General features: G+C 42.7%; 1 protein-coding gene across 2 annotated transcripts; it reads right to left on the minus strand.

Moving 5' to 3' along the window:
* Positions 1 to 8,030: 8,030 nt before the first annotated feature.
* On the minus strand, positions 8,031 to 16,481 carry Tsacc (TSSK6 activating cochaperone). Of its 2 annotated transcripts, none has more exons than XM_048356767.1 (4): positions 16,249 to 16,481; positions 14,636 to 14,694; positions 10,034 to 10,150; positions 8,031 to 8,339 (listed from the first exon to the last, which is right to left on the minus strand). In XM_048356767.1, the coding sequence occupies exons 2-4, from the start codon at positions 14,670 to 14,672 to the stop codon at positions 8,125 to 8,127; spliced, it is 369 nt and encodes a 122-aa protein (XP_048212724.1). In that variant the 5' UTR covers positions 14,673 to 14,694; positions 16,249 to 16,481; the 3' UTR covers positions 8,031 to 8,124. The 2 variants fall into 2 exon arrangements, with proteins under 2 accessions (XP_048212724.1, XP_048212723.1); XM_048356766.1 differs by having other exon boundaries at positions 10,034 to 10,156.
* Positions 16,482 to 16,548: the final 67 nt, after the last annotated feature.

Below are 16,548 nucleotides of genomic sequence, written 5' to 3' on the forward strand. Positions count from 1 at the left end.
TTTATATATGTGGTGCTGGGGAATTGAACCCAGGGCTTCATGCATACGAGGCAAGCACTCTTGCCACTAGGCCATATTCCCAGCCCCTTAAATCTAATTTTTAAAATTTAAAAATCAAAAAAAGATTGCCTCAGCCTCTCTAGTGTACATTTAGAAATGTGGGCTGCCTGGTTTGGGATTTTCCTTCTGCAGCCCTCCCTGTCAACTGAGATCCCAAGATGTGGTGGGATATGAGATCTATGGCGCTCTCTCTCTTGAGCTTTTCTCTCTCTCTCTCTCTCTCTCTCTCTCTCTCTCTCTCTCTCTCTCTCTCTCTCTCTCTCTCTCTCTCTCTCTCTCTCTCTCTCTCTCTCCATATCCTGGGGTTTGCTCATGAACTTTTTTTTTGGCCAGTCCTGGGGCTTGGACTCAGGGCCTGATCACTGTCCCTGGCTTCTTTTTGCTCAAGGCTAGCACTCTGCCACTTGAGTCACAGCGCCACTTCTGGCAATTTTCTATATATGTGGTGCTGGGGAATTGAACCCAGGGCCTCATGTATATGGGGCAAGCACTCTTGCCCCTAGGCCATATCCCCAGCCCCACTCATGAACTTTTTTGCTCAGAGGTATCAAGCTACCAGTTGAGGCACAGTTCCACTTCATTTTTGGGGTGGTTGATTGGAGATCAAAGTCTCACAGACTTTCTTGTCCAAGCTGGCTTCTAACTGTGATTCTCAGATCTCAGCCCCCTAAATTGCTAGGATTACAGACTTGAGTCACCAGTGCCTGGCACTGGTGGTGCTCCTAGTATAGTTTAGCAAAGTCATAACCACTCAGCAGTTCATTTCATAGCTATTTGTTGAGCCCAGTGTGCAAGGTCAGATAGGCCCTGAGGACACAGCAGTACACACACTATCCTTGCTCTTACAGAGTCCATACTCTAGTGGGAAGATACGTAATAAGCACAGAAACAGATGTGTAAGATATAAGAGGTTTGAAGGAACCAAAGCTGGACCAGAGGATAGAGTGACAGTAGTGCCATTAGATTGTATTAAAGGAAGACCGTAGGAGAGATAGGTGGGTTTTACAGATTCTGAGGGAAGACAGTACCAGGCAGAGGGGACAGCAGGTGTACTGATCCTGAGATGGGGCGTTCAATCTTGACTCCACCTATGTGAAGCATTCACCAATGTTGTTAGCCCTCTTACCCAGCTCTCCACCCCAGAAATTCTCACCTACCCTCCCTACTGAGTACCTCTTCCTGCTTCCCCTGCCAGGCCCAGTTACTCTGAGGCAGCCTGCCACCTGGTGGCAACATACTGCTCCGCTTCATCCCCATACCTTCACCCAGGGCACTCTTGGGGGGGCCATGATTGCTTTCCTGGTGGGGCTGGACCTCCTGAGGTGAGGCTGGATGCTGAGTGACTCCTGACAGACAAATCATGGATCCAAAGGGGTAAGGCCCTCAAATTATCTCTCCAGAGCCACGTTTCAACCATATTGAAAAGGTTCTTTCATGGGTTCCTGTGTGGCAGCACCACTCCTCAAAGTGACAACACTACGCTCTTGGACTTGGATCAGTACCTACAACAATGACTGTGCTTCAGAATCGCCTGAGTTGAGGAGAAAGAACTTGGAAACAATACTGACACTTAGCCCCACCCCCAGAGATTTTTATTTTGATAGGTTTGGGAGGAGTTCCAGCACCAATTTTTTTTTTTTTAAGCTCTCCAGTTTCTGGGTGTAACCAGAGCTGTGGATCACCAATGTAGAATAGCATCAGAACCTCACCTCACCCCTCCCAAACCTGGGATCTTATAGGAACAGTCCTGAGTTCTATTGAATCAGAAACTCTGAGAGTGGGCCCAGTGGTTTGCTTTTTAACAAGCTCCCTAGGCGATTCTGATGAACATCAAAGTTAGACAACAGGAGTCTCAGGAAGCCCTGAGGCCCTTTCTAGGATCAGAGTCTCGGCACCTCTGGGAAACAACCTGCCTACAACAGGAACCAGTGGAGATCACAGAACAGCTTCACTTCTTTATTTCAGTGCCACATATCACTTAAAAAAAAAAAAGGCAAAACAAAGCTAAGCGCTGGCAGCTTCCATCTTTAATCCTAGTTACTCAGGAGGCTGAGATCTGAGGACTGTGGTTCAAAGCCAGTCCAGGCAAGAAAGTCCCCAACTAACTACCAAAAAGCAGGAAGTAGAAGGCTCAAGTAGTAGAGGGCTAGCCTTGAGTGAAAAAGCTAAGGGACAACCCCTAGACCCTGAATTCAAGCCCAGTACTGATGCACACACGCCCTTCCCCCAAAGCAAAACAATACTGTCCACTCCAGACTTTTCCTGTAGGTGGTCATTTTGGCAATAGGCAGTGGTCCTGGAGTTGGTCTTTCCCTTACCTAACCATCCCAAAAATTCTACTTGCTTGGGTCCTTTGGGTCCTACTGTCCAGTTGGCAAGGGTCTCATTTGTGGTACCTTAAAAACCTTTTGGTTTCATCCATACTTGGAACTTCCAGTGTAAATAGGGAAGAATCTGCCCAGAGGAGGGTTGGCTAGGCTCACCCAGGGAAGAAAATGGCGGAAGAGCGGGCTTGAGCCATGGACTCTACTCCCTGATCTACTGTGCCGTTCATCAGCAAAAGCGGTTGTGTCAATCCCTGTGTCAGAGAAAGCCCAAAGCAAAGGACATATTGGGAGAGAGGTAATCCAGAACTTGGTCTTGCAGCCTGTAGCTGAAGCTATGACAGGATATTTGTCTTTTAGGTCTAGCTTCCATACATGAGTCAAAACATATACTTTGTTTTTAAAGCTGTACTTATCTCAATATGCTGCCCTCCAATTGCATCCCTTTTCCTGCAAATGTCATGATTTCATTTTTTTCTTCATATATACATATATATGGCCTTTTTTTTATCCATTTGTCTGCTGTTGGGCACCTCCAATGATTTTATCATTTAGCTATTATAGACAGTGCTGCAATACATATAGTTATGCAAGAGTTTTTATGGCATATTCATTTACTCTCCTTTGGATATATGCTCCAAAGTGGTAGGGCCTAGTCATAGGGAAGGTTTATTTTTATTTTGTTTATTTGTTTTGTTTTTGTTGCCAGTCCTGGGGCATAGACTCAGGGTCTGAGCACTGTCCCTGGCTTCTTTTTGCTCAAGACTAGCACTCTACCTCTTGAGCCACAGCGCCACTTCTGGCTTTTTTCTATGTACGTGGTGCTGAGGAATCCAACCCAGGGCTTCTGTATACGAGGCAAGCACTTTACCACTAGGGCATATTCCCAGCCCTGGGAAGGTCTATTTTTAGTCTTTTGCAGTTTGGCAAAATGATTTTAATGTACAGAAACCAAATATCAAGTAAATGACAACATTTGTAAGAAATCATTCAAATAACATTGTAAATATTGTATGCAAAATACTTTCACTCAAACAAAATACATATCTGTGGTCCATACTTCCACTGCCAAAGCTAATTCACAAGTTTAGAAGCGTCAGTGGACTTATATAGAGCCACTGGTTCTCAGCCTCTTGATTGGCTCAGATTATAGGCATAAGCCACCAGTGCTGGACTTCAGGTATTTTTTAAATGCAAATGTCAGTGTCTAAGAGAAAGAAAAGGCAATGATGAAAAACATGTTGTAGCTAAGTAAATTTATATAAAATATGTAATCTTCTGTTTTGTTTTATTTTTTTCCCCTCTAAGACCTGTTAGAAATTTCTACTTAATTTTTCTGTAGTTGTTTTATGTTTGTGTTTTTGGTTTTTTTTGAGGTATAGGTCTTACTATGTAACCCAGGTTGGCTTGGAATTCGTGTGTGTGTGTGTGTGTGTGTGTGTGTGTGTGTGTGTGTGTGTTGAACTCAGGGCATGGGCACTGTCCATAAGCTTTTGTGTGCAAGACTAGTGCTCTGCCTCTTGAACCGCAGCTCCACTTCTAAGCCATGGAACTCTTGGTTCTCCTGTCTCAACTTCTTGAATACTTCATTATATGCATATACCACCATGCCTGGCTCCAAAGACATCTGGACTTTATATTCACCACATCTTGAAGACAAACAGCATTAGAGAGAACAATTCATAGGTTAATCTTATTACAGGGAAAACTTTTCTACCAGTAGTCTAGCCCAGAGGTTGTGTCCAGCATCCTGTAAGCCACTGGAAAGTATCTGAGTCATTTTAAGGGGAACTTCAGATATAATCTGTGCTTTTTTTTTTTTGCCAGTCCTGGGACTTGAACTCAGGGCCTAGGCTATCTCTGAGCTTCTTTTGCTCAAGGCTAGCACTCTACCACTTGAGCCACAGCACTGCTTTCTGTTTATGTGGCACTGAGGAATTGAACCCAAGGCTTCATGCATGCTAGGCAAGCACTCTTCCACTAAGCCATATTCCCAGCCCCTGTCCTATTTTTCAAATGTCTTAAGATATAACTACTGCACTGGTGGTTCATGCCCATAATTGTAGCTACTCACAAGGCTAGAATCTGAGGATTGTGGTTCAAAGTCAACCTGGGCAGGAAAGTTTGTAAGACTCTTAGCTCCAATTAATCACAGGAAAAAGCCAGAAGTGGTGCTGTAGCTCAAGTGGTAGAGTGTTAGCCTTGAGCAGAAAGAAGGAGCTTAGGAATAGTACCCAGGCCTAGAGTTCAAGGCCCAGTATAAAAAAAAATACTGCTAGGGATCTGGGTGCTTGTGGCTTACATCTATAATCTTAGCTACTCAGGAGTCTGAGATCTGAGGATCACAGTTTGAAGACATCCAGGCAGGAAAGTCTATGTGACCCTCATCTCCAATTAACAACCAGAAAACTGAAGTGGGGCTGTGGTTCAAAGTGGTAGAGTGCTAGCCTTAAGTAAAAAGGCTCAGGGACAGCACCCAGGCCCTGAGTTCAAGCCTCACAACTGACAAAAAAAGAAAAAAATAATGTTAGGAATTAAACCCTGAGCCTATTCTGCATGCTAGGCAAGTCAAACGTAAGAACTTTTATTTTCAACTATTTTGTTTTTGTTACTGAATACTATTATGTTGGCTAGGTTAGCCTCAAATTCATGGGCCCAAAGTGATCCTCCCATTTCAGCTTCCATAACAACTGGGACTAAATACAAGGTATACACCATGCAGTCTGGATATAGTAAACAAATGAAAAATTGAAAACATACATGAGTTGAAGGAATTTTTACCCAGTGAAAACCCATAGATATTCACTTCCTAAGTTCTATAACATTTTATTGTTTGCTTTGTCAGATAACTATCTTTCTTTCTTTTTTTCTTTTTTTTTTTTGGCCAGTCCTGGGCCTTGGACTCAGGGCCTGAGCACTGTCCCTGGCTTTCTTTTTGCTCAAGGCTAGCACTCTGCCACTTGAGCCACAGTGCCACTTCTGGCCGTTTTCTGTATATGTGGTGCTGGGGAATCGAACCCAGGGCTTCATGTATGGGAGGCAAGCTCTCTTGCCACTAGGCCATATCCCCAACCCAGATAACTATCTTTCAGTTATCCATTAATCCATTTTCATTTTTGGTGTACTTCAGACTGAGTTGCTGACCAGTATACTTCACTCATAAATAACGCTCAGTGTTTTTCTTTCTTTCTTTTTTTTCTTTTTTTTTTTTTTGCCAGTCCTGGGGCTTGGACTCAGGGCCTGAGCACTTCATTTTGCTCAAGGCTAGCACTCTTCCAACTTGAGCCACAGCTCCACTTCTGCCCTTTTCTATATATGTGGTGCTGAGGAATCGAACCTAGGGCTTCATGTATACAAGGCAAGCACTCTTGCCACTAGGCCATATTCCCAGCCCCTGTTTAAGTTTTCTTAAGGTAAAAGTTACACCCAAAGAAATACACCAATTTGGGTCTGGGAATGTAGCTTAGTGGTAGAGTGCTTGCCTAGCATGCATGAAGCCCTGGGTTCCATTCCTCAGTACCACATACACAGAAAAAGCCGGAAGTGGCGCTGTGACTCAAGTGGTAGAGTGCTAACCTTGAGCAAAAAAACCCCCAAAAAACCAAAAAAAGCAGCAGCAGCAGCAGCAGCAGCAGCCAGGGACAGTGCTCAGACCTTGAGTTTGAGTTCAAGCCCCAGGACTGGCAAAAAGAAAAAGACAAAAACCTAATAACTAGAGCTGGAGTTAAACCCTCATTACCTAATGGCAGATCCTAGCTTAAGAAATGCTGCTCTTTGGCTTTTATCTTTGCACAGGTCTTATAGCTTGAAATCAAGGCCCAGGCACCATCCCTGAATTTTTTTGCTCAAGAGTAGCTAGTATTCTACTGCTTGAGCCACAGCCCTACTTCCAAGCCAATTTTTTTTTTATGGTAATGGGGCTTGAACTTGGGACCTGTGCACTGTCCCTGAGCTAGCACTCACCACTTTGAGCCACAATGCCATTTCTGGTTTTTGAATGCTTAATTGGCAATAAGAATCTCAGGACTTTCCTGCCTGGGCCAGCTTCAAACTGTAATCCTCTAATCTCAGCCTCAAGTAGCTAGGGTTACTGGTGTGAGCCACAGGTGCCCAGCTGCCTTGGGAATTTTATTATTTTTTTGTCTTTTTTTTTTTTTTTTTGGTGCTGGGGATCGAACCCGGGACATTGCACTTGCTAGGAAAGTGCTTTGTCACTGAGCTACATCCCAGCCCTGCCTTTGGCATTTTAAGCTCAAGAATTTACTCTGCAAAATGACTCAGATTTACTATGTTTATTTCTAAACCCTTTATCCAGACCATAGTAGTTTCACATCAGATTGCCAGTACCACTTTACGTACATTACCATTTTCCCTCCATACTAAAATTTCTCCTATGGTATTTCTACTCTCTTAGGTATCTCAGCCCTACCAGATGACGGCCACTGGCTTCTAATAGTCTTTATCAGAATAATCCCATGAGGAAAGTTGAATTGTCTGCTCTGAGTTCCTCTACATACTACTTCTCACTCTACATTCAGGAGGCATGGACTCTTCCACTTATTTTTCATCTTTCTTTCTTTCATCTTTGTTTGTTTGTTTCTTTCTTTGCTAGTTGGGACATTAACTCTAGGCCTGCACACTGTCCTGAGCTTTTGTGCTCAAGGCTAGCACTCTACCACTTGAGCCACAGTGCCACTTCCAACTTTGTGTTAATTGGAGAGGAGTCTCATGGACTGTCTTGCTCCAGCTGTCTTTGAACCACAATCCTCAGATCTCAGCCTCCTGAGTATCTAGAATTACAGGTGTGAGCCATCAGCTCCTGGCTCCCTTATTTCTGATGATTTATTCTCCTATCTCTAGGTTTCTGTCTACAATTCTCAATGACAAGGAACTACCTGACTTTTCTTCAAGTGGTATCATAAAGCTACTCTTTCCTTAGTAATATCCAATGTTATCTTTTCATCTCCAACCCACTTCAATTTTGCAATTAATTATCTATCTTATATACCTTGTTAGGCAATAAATAACCCCTAACTATCTCCTGGGTAATATGTATCCCCAAGTGCCTTGCACAATGATTAGTACTCAATTACCACTTTTTAAAATGTTTTATTATTATAAACTTGATGTATAGAGGGGTTACAGTTACGTAAGTCAGGTAAAGAGTACATTTCTTTTTGGACAATGTCACCCCTCCCCTCACTCTCTCCCATTTTTCCCTCCCATCCCCAACCACAAGTTGTATAGTTCATTTTTACATAATCAATTAGCACTTATTTTGAACTTGTGAACAAACCATATATAGAATATTTGTGCCTAGGGCCTCAGAGTGTAGCTCACTGATAGAGCATAGAGGCCCTGGGTTCAATTCTCAAATCACACAGACACATCCATATACACAGAGACACACAGAGAGAGAGAGAGAGAGAGAAAAGAGAAATGCAGACATAAATTCCACCAGAGGGGTTGGGAATGTGGCTTAGTGGTAGAGTGCTTGCCTAGCATGCATGAAGCCTTGGTTCGATTCCTCAGCACCACATAAACAGAAAAAGCCAAAAGTGGCTCTGTGGCTCAGTGCTAGTCTTGAGCAAAAGAAGCCAGGGACAGTGCTCAGGCCCTGAGTTCAAGCCCCAGGACTGGCAAAAAAATAAATAAATAAAAATTAAAAATAAATAAAATTCCACCAGAGGCTTTTTGGGAAGAGAGGGAAAAAACATACACAGTACATTTGTTCCACAATTCATTTATGGAATTGGGGCGGTTGATTTAACAGCAGATTAGGAGTTAAGGCTGGAACAGATGAGTTGCCTTCCTTCCCAGGAGTCAGTTGTAACACGGATGCTTGTAAGTTTTCCAAAATGGTCATCTGTTGTTCGGCAAGCTGAGTCTGAAGCTGGAGGTTAACACACATGCAGTCTAGGAGACCTAGGCTTTCCTTGGGCTTGGGCTCAGCTCCTGAAGGTAGAGTAATAAATACACAAAGGGACAAAAGAGAAAGAGAAGTTTTTGTTTTTATTGTGCTGAGGTTAGGAGGGCTCTAATAGTTCCCTATCAAATATTCATGGGCACAATACAAACCAGACACACTTTTGCTCAACTGTCACCTCAGTGACGCTTACCTGGCTATATTCTGGTTTTTGTTTTGTTTATGATTTTTTAAATTAACATACATTTGTTGTACAAGAATTAGAACTTTATTGTGACATTTTCATACATGCATACAGTGCATCCCAATCAAACTACCCTCTCCTATCACTCTTCCTCATTGTAAAGCAATCTTAACCCAGGCTTTATTGTTCCATTTTCACATATGCAGATAAACTACTTCCACCATATTCATTCTCATTCACCCTCTCTGTTCTTCTTCCCTCTTTCAGCTGGTGCCCTCTCCCCAAGAGAGCCTGTTTTTCTTTCTTCCTTCCTTTCTTTCTTCCTTCCTTTCTTTTTTTTCTTTCTCTCTCTTTCTCTTTCCTTCCTTCCTTCCTTTTCTCTCTTTCTTTCTCTCTCTTTCCCTCCTTCCTTTCTTTTTTTTCTTTCTTTCTTTCCAGTGTGTATTAATTATACCAAAGAGTTTCTGTGTTAATTTGAAACCAGTCACTGGAACACATTTCCCTCTCCTTAAGATTTATTTTTCCCATAATACTTCTGGTCATATGGTGTTCTTTAATTACTTATTTAATTTTTGTCTAGGTTCCTCTTCCACTACATAAAGCTCCAGGAAGGCAAGGACATTGTATGATTTCTCCACTGGTGCATCTAGAAGAACACCTGCACATAGTGTTTATCCCGTGTTTGATGGGTGAAAGAGCAGAGAGTGAGACCTAACTTCCTTCTTTTTGTCAGTCATGGGGCTTGAACTCACGACCTAAGTGCTGTCCCTGAGTTTTTTCGCCCAAGGCTAGCACTCTACCACTTTGAGCCACAGTGCCACTTTTTTTGTTTTCTGGTGGTTAATTGGAGATAAGAATCTCACAGACTTTCCTTCCTGGGCTTGCATCAACTGTGATGCTGAGATCTCAGCCTCCTGAGTAGCTAGGATTACAGGTGTGAACCACCAGCAACTGGCTCTAACTTTCTAAGAGCTCAGATACCTCAGCCTCCTTCTCATACCTGACAAGGTACCTCATTAGCAGTGAACTGAAGAGTGTAGCAGCATGTGTTTTCAACTACAATAATGTAGTTAACTTCTGCAATATTATCAATGGTCTGCATACTTAATTGGTATAGATTTCTTCTTAGACTCTGAGGTCCTTATAACCGAGAGTTATGACTGTCTAAGGCTGGGCTCCCCATAGATATTTCAAATATGTACTACCTCCTCCAGGGGGAAGATGAATAATAGTGGGTCAAAGAAACTAAAATTGAGCTGCTAGTTAACCATTTTCTTCCCTGGCCTCTTTTTAACTAACATTCTTAGCAAGCATTAAGATTTTCATTTCATTTTCTTCCTGTCTATTCTAGCAAAGAAATGACACAAATTGGTAGAGCTGGGATGAAAATAAAATCAACATAACGGAATAATACAAATTACAATGAAGTGGAAATAAGCAATTGTGAAAATTTTAAGTGAGCTTGCACACACAGCCCACTGCCTCCACGCCACTCCTTCTCCTTGCTGAGTCTGCTGGGAAACCTCCCTACCTGCTTACCTGAGGGCAGCTTTGTGGTCTGGAGGTTCAGAAACGTGGCTGGGAGAGAAGTTGCTTTAAGATTAATAAGACTGGGAGAAGGTTTTGCTCTGTGAAGAGGCACATCATTATTTTCTTCTTTGTCTAGAACAAAGTCAAATGTTATAAGAAATCAAAGCTCATTCCAGCAAGAGATAAGTCTTTCTTTCTTCCCTTTCCCTCTCCTCTCTCCTCTCCTCTCCTCCAACCCGGACAGGGTTCTTGTTGTATAGTCCAGGCTGGCCTCCAGCTGATCCTCCTGTGCCAGCCTCCTGAATGGTATGATTAGAAGATTACAAGCATGTTTTACTTTAACCAGTAGATTTTCTTTTTTTTTAATTATCAAACTGATGTACAGAGAGGTTACAGTTTCATACATTAGGCATTGGATACATTTCTTGTACTGTTTGTTACCTTGTCCCTCATACCCCCCTCCCTCCTCCCCCTTTCCCTTTCCCCCCCTGAGGTGTTCAGTTTACTTACACCAAACAGTTTTGCAAGTATTGCTTTTGTAGTTGTTTGTCTTTTTTTACCCTGTGTCTCTCAATTTTGGTATTCCCTTTCAATTTCCTACTTCTAATACCAGTATACACAGTTTCCAATATACTCAGATAAGATTACAGAGATAGTGTAGGTACAACCACAAGAAGGTGATACAAGAACATCATCAATAATAGAAGCTACAGATACAGATGGGACGTTGAAAGTAGTTACAACTGTGATACAACAATCGTTTCCATAACATGGAGTTCATTTCATTTAGCATCATCTTATGTGTTCATAAGGGTATAGCTATTGGGCTCTTGTAATGCTCTGATATGACTTGTCCTCAAATTCATGATCCTCCTACTTCAGCTTCCTGAGTGCTGGTATGACAGATGTGTGCCACTATACCAATTAGGACAGCTTTTCAAATTAAAATGAAACTAGGTGATAGGTCAAACCTTGAGTATCTTTTTTTATTGCCAGTCCTGGGCCTTGGACTCAGGGCCTGAGCACTGTCCCTGGCTTCTTTTTGCTCAAGGCTAGAGCACTCTGTCACTTGAGCCACAGCGCCACTTCTGGCCATTTTCTGTTTATGTGGTGCTGAGGAATTGAACCCAGAGGCTTCATGTATACGAGGCTAGCACTCTTGCCACTAGGCCATATCCCCAGCCCATTCTGATATCTTACATATCATTCTGATATCTTACATATCATTCTGATATCTTACATATCAGAATGATAAAGAGAAGAGATAAAGAAAAAAGTGAGATGAGGGGGCTGAGAATATGGCCTAGTGGTAGAGTACTTACCTCACATACATGAAGCCCTGGGTTCAATTCCTCAGCACCACATAAACAGAAAATGGCCAGAAGTGGCGCTGTGGCTCAAGTGGTAGAGTGCTAGCCTTGGGCAAAAAGAAACCAGGGACAGTGCTCAGGCCCTGAGTCCAAGCCCCAGGACTGGCCAAAAGAAAATCAAGCAAAAGCTGGGTGCTGGTGGCTCATGCCTATAGTCCTAGCTACTCAGGAGGATGAGGCGGAAGATTGTGGTTCTAAGCTAGCCAGGGCTGAAAAAAGTCCCAGTAAGACTCTTATCTCCAATTAATTACTCAAAAACCAGAAACCAGAAGTGGCTGAGTTCAAGTTCTATGACAGAAAGAGAGAGAGAGAGAGAGAGAGAGAGAGAGAGAGAGAGAGAGAGAGAGAGAGAGAGAGAAATAGGTAAAGAAAACCAAGAAAAAGTAGGATAAGCTTAAAATCTAATTTACTTATATTTTATTACCTTATTAGGTTACATTAATTATACACTTTAAAATCCTTATTGTTATACACTACACGCTCATTAATGTACTAGATGCAAGTGCATACACAAACATGGTTTCTAGGTGCTTGTTTTCTACTTAGGGAGCTCCTATGTGACAAAAAGGGTCTCTGATCTTTAGTTGTTTTTGCCAGTTCTGGGGCTTGAACTCAGGGTCTGGGCTCTGTCCCTGAGGCTCTCTGTGCTCAAGGCTAGCACTCTACCACTTGAGCCACTTTTGATTTTTTCTGTTTATGTTGTACTGAGGAATCAAACCTTGAGAGGAAAAAGCCAAGCAAGAGAGCTAGTTCTTCAGTTCAATCCCCAGTATTGGCACAGAGAAACAAAGGAAGAGAGAGAGAGAGAGAGAGAGAGAGAGAGAGAGAGAGAGAGAGAGAGAGAGAGAGGAGATACCAATAGGCATTAATGGAATCCCCAGTTCCAATACAGTAGTTTTTGCAGCCTTTCCTCCTATTCTGTGGGCTACCAAGTCCCTCCCAATTGCCTAAGTCCCTAACTTATTCTTTTTATGTCAGTTTAAGTTGAGCTGCTATTATAGTACCATAAGCACATTTTAGAAATATGAAATTTTGAATAGAGAGTAGAAAATCCAAATAGAATTCATGGAAAATCAAGAGATGGAACTGAGATTGGAGGAAAGGCAAAATATCCAGGCCAGCCATAAAAAGATGAAGCAGCTACAAAAATAAATTAGTGGGGGGGGAGACAGGAGATGGGGCCCAGGAAGAGAGAAAAGGAGTGAGCAAATACAGTCATTGTCTTCAATGTACAAAAATGTTTTCATTTTTATTAAATAAATAAAAAATAAATTAGCTCTCCATGGCAAAATTTAAAAAGAGAACGAAGACTAGACATTTGAGTACTTCTTCCTCAGGAGCCAGAAGATGAAAGGAAAAAGAAGTGGTGAAGTAGGTGGAAGGGCAATGCATGGAAAAATAGAACAGTTGGGACTTGGACATAATGAAAGTACTTGTACCACCAGGGAGTCAGTAAGTTAGATCACCAAGGAAGAGAAAAACCAATAAAAAACAGAACTAGGGTGTTGCTCAGTGATGGAACACTAGCCTAACATGTACAAGGCCCTGGGTTCAATCCACAGCACTTAAAAAAGAGAGAGAGAAAAAAAAATCATTCATCCATGAGATAGCTAAGTGCCTAAAATGTATCAGTCACTGAAGATACCATAGGAGGCTACAGATGTGGTTGATACTTTCCTAGAACAATTTTGCATTGTAGAGAGTAATTAAGTGATAACACGCACACATTATTCTACCCTTAAGTGCTGTGAGAGCTCCTCAGAGACCGTGGAGTTGGGGAATGTGTCCTAGGAATCTCAACTGGGATCTCATCATGAAAAAGCATGCTTGGAACAGAGGTGTGACAAGCAGATTGTATGAAGAATGTCTTACATATGAAAAATGTCCTTTATTCAAAGTACCCCAGAAGAAATAAGATAGTAAAATAAATATGTGCTCCCACATAGGTGACAGGTACTTTCTGTTGGTGAATCACCGAGCCTATGAAAATGGCAATGTGTTATAACAGAGAATAAGGTCAGGGGACAGAACAGGAAAAAATAGTAAAGGTGGTTTACATACATATGTAATTTTTTTTTACCATGACCCTAGGATATATGGGTTTGTTTTTTTTTTGTAATGACCCAATGAAATAGGTAGCATTATCAGAATTTTACTGAGGAAACTTCAGTTAAAAGAGATTCACTTAGGACTGGACAACTAGCATGTGGCAGTGCTGAGATTAACCTTGGGCCTGGAGACTCCATAGCCATGCTGTTTACCACTTCTATCCATTGTAAAATGAGCTAGTTAACTTAAATGTCCCAGCCAAGGCATAGTAGTCGGTCTCTGAGATAAAGAAATCTACCTTACCCTCAGTTAAGTGGATAGGTTCAGGAGTCGGGTACTTCCCTGACCACCAGTGGGATTTTCCCATTCAAACTGAGCACCTGTTTACTCCATTTAGTATCATGTTTTCTGAGATCTCTGCAATACACAGTCTTGTTCTAAGTATTAAAAAGTTTAACATAAAGGAAGAATACATCAATTCAATAATGACTAAGCATCTATTTAACAAGTCTAGTTCTTGGTATAGGAAATACAGTAATGCTTCCTTTAGTGAGGAATGCAGAAAACACAAGTAATTTCCAATTAACCAGTTAACAGGAAAAAAACAAAAAACCAAAGCAATGACAAGCCAGGCACCAGTGGCTCATGCCTATAATCCTGGCTACTCAGGAGGCTGAGATCTGAGGATTGCCATTAAAAGCCAGCCCAGGCAGGAAAGTCTGTGAAACCTTTTTTTTTTTTTTTTTTCCCCAAGTCATGGGGCTTGAACTCAGGCTAGGACATGGGCACTACCCCTGAGCTTGCTACAGTGCAACTTCTGGTTTTCTGGTGGTTAATTTGAGATGAGTCTCAAGGCCTCTCCTGCCTGGGCTGTCTTTGAACCATGATCCTCAGATTTCAGCCTCCAGAGTAGCTAGGATTACAGGCATGAGTCAGTGGCAATCGGCTCTGTAAGATTCTTATCTCCAATTAACCACCACAAAATAGGAAGTGGTGCTGTGGCTCAAAGTTATACCAACCCCCTCTTCCAAAAAAAAAAAAAACAAAAAAAAAAAAAAAGGAAAGAAAGAGGGAAGGAGGGAGGGAGAAAGAAGGGAAGGAGACATACATACAACTAGTATCATTTCCCCAAATGCTGAACAATTAGACCTCTGGCTTTGAGGGAGGGGGAAGTAGGGCCTTCAACACACACCTTTTCTGTTAGTGGGATGACTAGCTTGCTGCTCCATCGACTACCAAAAGGTGTGGTGCCTGGGAAAGAATCATAGCATCACATAATCAAACAACCCAAGATTATTTTTACTACTGTCAATTTCACAAATTATCTCAGGCAGATCCAAATGAGCTGTTTCAATTTGAGAAGGAAAGAATGTTAAAGAGTATTCTGTTGCATGGCAAATGTGGCTTCTTGAATTGTTTGTTCTCTCATGTTCCTTTCCTTGGAAGTCATCACTATTATTATTGCTTCCTTTTTCTCTGTACAAAACAGACCAAATCCAAACCTTAAGAGTCTCATACTGGCTGCACAGCAGTGGCTCACGTCTATAATTCTAGCTATTCAAGAGGGTGAGATCTGAGGATCTCAGTTAGAAGCCAGCCTGGGCAAGGAAGTCTGTGAGACTCTTATCTCCAATGAACTACTCAAAAATGCTGCAAGTAGAGCTGTGGTTCAAGTGATAGAGCCCTTGCCTTGAGCAAAAGCTCAGGGACATCACCCAGAACCAGCAAAAAAAAAAAAAAAAAAAAAAAAAAAAAAGTCTTAAAAAGCCTGGAACTGGTGGTTCATGCTGAGATCTGAGGATGGTGGTTCAAAGCCAGCCCAGGCTGAGATCTGAGGATGGTGGTTCAAAGCCAGCCCAGGCAGAAAAATTCATGAGATTCTCATCTCCAATTAACCACTAGAAAACCAGAAGTGGAGCTATGGCTCCAAATGCAGAAAGCTAAAGTGGTAGAGCAGGAAAGCTCAGGGTCAGTGTCCAAGTGCTGAGTTCAAGCCCCACAACTGGAAAAAAAAAAAAAAAGTCTTTTACAACTTGTCTGTAATCCTAGCTACTCAGGAAGCAGAGATCTCCAATTAACTAGCAAAACTAACTAATTATTATTTTTTAATCCAGGAGTGGAGGTGTGGTTCAAGTGGTAAAGTGCCAATCAAGGGCCCTGCTGCAAGCCCCAGCACACAGACAGACACACCGACACACAGACACACACACACGCGCAGAAAGGAAAAAAGAGTCACGAACATGTAATTACCCTCCAGGTTCTCTACCTCTCTGGTTTTTTGCAGTGTTACCCTTTTACCTACTCAGTGTGGTAATTTTTTTTTTTTAATTCCGTTTTCCCCTCACGTTATTTAACGGATCTGGGTTGAATAACAGCGAGAGAGGGATGGGATGTGGGAAAAGAAAATCCCAAAGCACTACTTTGAAATACTTTGAGAAGAATATTTAGATGGGACAGCTCGAGAAACACGTAATTCCACCACCCGCCAACGCCGCTCACAGTCTGAGGAGAATGCATTTGCCTAAGAAGGGCAAACAATCCACACACAGCACCGAACGGGGGGGCGACGACAAACCACAACTCCCAGCGTGCCTAGGGAAAAGGATGGTCGCCGCCCAGCCCGGCTCCACCGGACACCGCTTCACCCGGCATCCAAACGGCCAGGTTTCCCTTCAACTACCGTTGAAGTCCCGTCCCTCTATTCCTCTCCGTTGCTATGGCTGGAATAAAAGAGTGGAAACTGTCACGCCGTTCTCGACCTTCACCGATCAACAGAAGCCAACGAACCACTTGCAGTTTCCTGACCTCAACAGCGGTGTGGGTCGAAAGCCTCAGTCCCCCAGGACCCGCCCTAGAGTTGATACGCATGCGCAACAGATGACGGCTAACGGCCTGCCTGAGCCTCTGCGCTTGCGCCGACGTTCGCTCCGCACGCGGCCGGGAGCGGCCACCCCATTGCGCAAGCGCCTGTGCCTTCCCATTTCCATCATCGTGCTCTCTCTATCTAGCTTGTACTGCTGCTCTCGCGCTGGAGGCGGAGCTAAGACGTCGATAGGTCTATTTCCATGTCAGTCAATGAGGTGAGTAAGGTGATTGGTGGTCACT

Source organism: Perognathus longimembris, chromosome 11 (genome assembly GCF_023159225.1).
Source record: "Perognathus longimembris pacificus isolate PPM17 chromosome 11, ASM2315922v1, whole genome shotgun sequence".
In the NCBI taxonomy this organism is placed as follows: Eukaryota; Metazoa; Chordata; class Mammalia; order Rodentia; family Heteromyidae; genus Perognathus; species Perognathus longimembris.